Here is a 5769-nt window from a genome sequence, read left to right on the forward strand (position 1 = left end):
CACATCCAGGTCATTGTGATTTGCACTGACATTTTACACTGGTCTGCTGTGCTTCATAAAACTGGACGAGCAGGACTGGGCAATTCCCCCACAAGTAAAATACAAATGATTTTATCTGGTGAAAACTAATATTTTGAAGCCCTGTCTCTCAAATGACAGCCCAGAACAAAGGAATGTATAAAATAGCCAATTTGTGGCTGGAAAGTCAAAAAAATGTAGTTATAATGGGTTTCAATAGGGACAATTTTGTCTCTAACGAGCTGAGATGGGAGGTTTCTTTTAAAAAATCTGACACTGCACAAGAAACAATAATGCATCAAAATTGATGTTGTTGCCAATCATTGACATATCCAAGGCTGTCATAACCCCCCCCCCTATTTTTATAGCAATACTTTTACACAGACATTTTTATCTAAATATAAGAATAGTAATGATACCCCTTTTTTCTTTTGCTGTAGGAAGAAACACATTGAATCACTGTCTTACCTGTTTGATGCAGTTTCCGAAAAACAAACAGAAATGTCAGAGTACAGATGAAGCAAGCAGCAGAGACAATGATGACACGAGCAGCAAAACTTGACACTATCACCAAGCAGTCATCTGAAAGTAAAAAACAACAACAAAACAAATCAAAAAGGCATACTGAGTATTTAAACCATTTTAGGGCAAGAAGGAGAACATATTAGAGATAAAATAAAAAAGACACCTGAAATGTCAATGTGTGTTTCCCTGGTCTGGTTGATGTTGTTCTGGACTCTACAGGTGAAGTTATTGCTGCGTCTCTTCTCCACAATCACTCTGCTGCTGACAGTATAGAGGCCATCAGGACCTCTGACTGTCTGTGTAGGTTCAGCAGAGAGAAGGTTTCCCTCACTGTCCAGCCAAAACACCTCAGGCTCTTGATACCAGTCTTTAGACTCACACTGTAACATCACTCTGCTGCTTTGTAAGTTTATTTCTGCTATGACAGGTGAGGGGACAGAACCTGATGATGAGAGAAAAGAGATATTTCTAAGTAGAGGACACAACATTGACATATCAGCTTTTAATTTAATATGTTAAACAACAAACTGTCGTTTATTTCCACATCCAGCAGTTGCTGATCAACATTATCATTAATTTCTAGTCATGTTTCTGTCCACCTACCACCAATATTCACTCTCTTTTAGCTATGTTTTTGCCCACCAACTCCTGAGGGAAATCTCTTTCATTTTTGCTGCTAAATACTCCACTACTGTATGTTCACAAGCTTGTCTACAGCTAACTGTGTCTGTTTGTTGTTTGGTGCTGAGCAGTTAGAGTACAGTGGCTATTTACAGCTTTTTCTTTGAAAACGATGCTATGGGAGCATAGAGAGTGAACCAAAACAGTAAAGTTGCAGCTGGACAGCTAAACAGTGAGCTGAAATTTATGAAAAGCTCCATAAAGCCGAGAGGAGCTTCAGGGTCACTGATAATTCTTTGTAGGTCCATCACGACGAGCCACAAACACATTACACTGACAGATCAGACATTGTTATTTTTAAATATATTGACTATAGGTCCATTAATCTGTGACTGTTGCTATGAAACACTTTTTGATAAAAGCAGTTAAAGCAGTTTCTGTAAATTCATCACTATGAGCCACAACCAAAACATTACGCACTAGTATTTGAAAAAAAAAAAAAAAACAACACATATGCTCTCAGATTGGTATCATTTTAATCAGAACAGAATTGTTCTTCTCTGTCTTTAAGTGGAAGTCATTATTTGGATTATTTTGTGAGCTTTCTACTTTGGTTCATCCTGATGACTTGATGTATTTTTAGACTTGATTATTAACATATGCACACTCACGAACAACAAGCTGAACAGTAGAGTCTGTGTTCAACATGGGCATGAAGCATCTGTATGTTCCCTCATCAGAGAATTTTACTTCAGAGAGTTTCAGTGAAAGGTCTCCTTGCTTTAGTTTATCGATGAATAGAAACGTCCTTCCCTTAAAGGCCACATTTTGATCGCTCAAAAGTTCTTGGCCAGAACGCCACAAATGGACAAATCTGGGCTCCAGGTCAGGTCTCGTCCACTCCACTGTCATGGAAACAGCATCCGCAGCAGGTACCAGATGACATGGCAAAATGATGTCACCGCCAGGTGAGGCCACTATAGGGTGAGATGGAGTTATCACCCGAGACAGACCTGAGGAAGAAACAGTTTTGTTGTGTTTTAAATCATCATGCTGGCTACACCCACGGCAACACCAGCAGACTAACATTATGTGTAATATCATGTCCACTCACCCACACATTGATTCTACTTTCATAATGAATATGTTATTTATATTAACTACTAAATGACCATGATATGTGTTCAGAGATTAAGTGAACATGCTAAATTGAAATACTGCAACTATAATAATACCAGCCAGTAGTGAGTGGTTAACGTCAGGTTAAGACCTATTTCAACACTCCAAATGCAGCATGCTGAAGCCATGGAAGCAAACAAACTAAGTGGAAAAACTGAGATAGTATTTTTTACAATCATAATTTCTAGATGAAGTGTGCACATTTAATCAATCTAAACTTTATCGTTACTTTACCTCTACAAAAACCTGTGTTCTGTACCTTGTTGTTCGGTCCCTAAAAATGTGTCTATAAGACTAAACTTCTGTCCAAAATCATCCCCTATCTACTATGCAGTGCAGTATAATTACCCTCTGCAATTTAAGTTTTTGATTTACCTTCAGGACAGCGCACAAGGAGAAGCAGGACCATGAAGGCACTGAATCGGGCTTTAAGAGGCTGTCCATGAAACATCCTGGAGGTCTGAAAGTTGAAGTGAACCATTCATGAATATTTTTTTCCCATAAAGACTGTGTGCACAAAACATGTTTGGATGCTAGAATATCTTGTTTACCATCAAAGTGAAGTCATGAGCAGGTTTAAATGAATTGTGTCTTGCAATTAACACCAATAGAAGTTCATCAGTTACGGCACATAATTACAAACCAAGAGAAAGAAAGTAGTATGAGCTTCTTACTAGATCTTGTTGCCTTATTTTATTAATGATTGGCGTTATTCTAGTGGAAATAATTTCTCTTAGGTAAAATGCAGGTAAATTGTCATAAAATAAGCAGGGAAAATGACAAATTGTATTCATTCACATACCGGGTGTTGGTGTCAGTCGTCTCAGCACAGAGATTAGAAAGCACAAAGTCCTTAATGACGTGAACTTTCTCCCCACATGGTGCTATATGCTGCAGCAGAATTTGTTCGTGTCAAATTCTTGTTTGTTTTTCATATGTTAATCTTTAGTTTAACCATAACCCAAAAAACAAGTCAGATTAAAAGTTTATTCTTGACCTCGGAGGTTGAGATTGTGTGATTGTTTCAGTTCCTTTTTATAGAATACTCGATATTATAGATATTCGATCTGAAACAAATCTCACATTTTATACCAACATTTCTACTGGAATATGACAGCCCTAAACTAGGAAATGATGATCCTTGTTTAATAGTTTATTAGTTGACCTCTAATGTTTCTCCGACACTATTTGTGATCTACTGTTTGTTTAATTGTGATAATGGCTGATTTACTGCAGAGGGCAGAGTAGGACTGCTTTCACATGAGCAATATTGTGCATAGTGTGTGTGTGTGTGTGTGTGTGTGTGTGTGTGTGTGTGCATTAGTGTACTTGAGAGAACCAGATGAAAATCAGCATTGTAAGGACATGTTGGGCGTTCCTCACAACTTCAAATGGCAATTTGTGAGTTAAGATTTGGTTTAAAGGTTTAGGTTAGAATTGGGTTTTGATTCAGATTAGAGCACAATTTGGGTTTAGGCAATTAATTGTGAGGGGCTAAGTAATGCATTATGTCAATGAGTGTTCTCTGAAAGATATAGAGTATATTGTGTGTGTGTGTGTGTGTGTGTGTGCGTGTGTTTGTGTGTGTGTACACTTGTTTTACTCATGTTGTAAATCTGTTGTACATAGTGGGGACTCACCTCTCTTTTGGGAACAAAATTCAAGTCCCCATTGCATAAATAATTTAGCATAAATAACTGTTACACCTTAAAGTTCAAGTCTCCAGGAAATTACTTTAAGTCAATGTAATGAAACGTAAAATGTAATAATGTATGAAACAGGAAGGTGTGTGGATGAGAGGTTGACAAGAGAAAGTGACAGGGATCAGACAAGTTAAATATAAATTTAGTGCTATATCATTATTACTATTATAATTGTTATCATTATTATTATTATTATTGTGCAGGTGCAGCTAACTGACATCGCAACACTGCAGAAATACCCCACACAGGAAATAAAGGTCATACAGTCTGCAGCAAGACCACATGACTGTTAGCAGCAAGACGTTTGGCAGTATAACTATAAGATCATGACCTGGAGACACCTCTTGTTTGTTCTGAGGAAGTAGTGATATTTAAACAGCAGAGTTCCTTCTAGTTATACATTAACTTCTACACAGATTAGAATACAGGACACAGATTATTATCACCACTGAAGGAGGTGTGGTCAGTCTGGAAGCAGGTTGAAGTGCAGTTCTTTTTTTATTTTAGCGACTTTAGCTGCAAACCAGAGCAACAACAGGTATGTGCATTTTATTAAATAATTATACTTTATTTTAAATCATAACAGCGCTCTTACTAACTTTTGATTTAAAAGAATGTGTCAATTACATATTGTGGAGCAAAACTGGCTATTTACACTGTACATTTACAACTGACCTTTGTACGACTTGTAACGAATTGTAAGTTAAATTAGTTTTATTAATTCATGTGTTCATGTATTTTTTACTAAATGTCACATTTCAATTTTAATGGCTTAAAATCATGTGACATTAATTGAAACAAGTTCTCACTCTATTAAACCATGGAGGGCAACAGCTTTTTCTGTTGATGATGGTCCAAGAAAAATATAAGAATGGTGGATGAAGTTCAACTTTTAGTCAAGATTTTTTAGTGAGAGATTTTGACTTTAAGGACAAAGAAGTCCAAACCATTGCTTCATTTATCTGACTAACTGCCGCTCCTTCTTGCTCCTCGATTTTTCCTTCTTGTTAATGTCTTAATGTATTTGTTGAGCATTTCCCTGACTCAGTGACAACAGAAATGTGCCCTTTGTTGAAAAAATATATATACATTTTATTTTTACGGCACTTTTTCTACCTTTTCATTCCAATAAAATGTGTCATTGCATATTGCTAAGAAAAAGTGTGTTACACATTGCTTTCTTACATGGTGTTGCCCAATCTGTTTCCAACTGCATGTGGTCTGTTTTCTTTAAAAATTGTCTATTTTACTGATTGCAACTATTCAAATTCCCTTTTTCAGTCAAAACAAATAATCACTTATGGCAAATTCTAGTAGTCAAGTCTAAGATTAAACCATGGAGGTCACACCTTTATTCTGTTGACAATGACAAAACAATAAATCAACTAAAAAGTTAAAATGTTGGCTAAATGAGGCAAGATTTTTAATTACCTTTATTTACCTTTTTTAAAAAAGAATAACTTTGGACGTTACTTAAGAATGTTTCTTCAAGGTCAACGGCTGCTTCATTTACCTGTGTAATTACCTCTCCTTCTTGGTATTTGTTATTCACTTTTAGCAACTCAGAGATACAACAGCCGAGAATATAGAAATGGTGCTGCAATTTGCTAAAAATGATAGGAATATATATGAATCTGTTACAATGCAACAGCGCTTGTTTACAAATAACAGCTCATATTGTCTGAACTGTAAGAGAAACTAGTTTGCACACCAATACTGAACC

At 36.3% G+C, this 5769-nt stretch overlaps 1 protein-coding gene across 1 annotated transcript; it reads right to left on the reverse strand.

Moving 5' to 3' along the window:
• Positions 1-252: 252 nt before the first annotated feature.
• LOC128383616 (butyrophilin-like protein 2) lies at positions 253-2824 on the reverse strand. The gene is made up of 5 exons (XM_053343212.1): positions 2719-2824; positions 1836-2177; positions 707-985; positions 487-600; positions 253-260 (listed from the first exon to the last, which is right to left on the reverse strand). The coding sequence occupies exons 1-5, from the start codon at positions 2822-2824 to the stop codon at positions 253-255; spliced, it is 849 nt and encodes a 282-aa protein (XP_053199187.1).
• Between the last annotated feature and the right edge of the window lie 2945 nt (positions 2825-5769).

Source organism: Scomber japonicus, chromosome 22, assembly GCF_027409825.1.
Source record: "Scomber japonicus isolate fScoJap1 chromosome 22, fScoJap1.pri, whole genome shotgun sequence".
Lineage (NCBI taxonomy): Eukaryota > Metazoa > Chordata > Actinopteri > Scombriformes > Scombridae > Scomber > Scomber japonicus.

Bases quoted from the DNA above. Each gene is read 5' to 3' on its own strand.
- LOC128383616 (XM_053343212.1), bottom strand. From the start codon at position 2,824: ATGGTTCACTTCAACTTTCAGACCTCCAGGATGTTTCATGGACAGCCT. The intron at 986-1,835 runs GTGAGTGTGCAT...TCTCATCATCAG, and splicing joins TACTGTTCAGCTTGTTGTTC to GTTCTGTCCCCTCACCTGTC. The intron at 601-706 runs GTGTCTTTTTTA...TTTTACTTTCAG, and splicing joins AACACACATTGACATTTCAG to ATGACTGCTTGGTGATAGTG.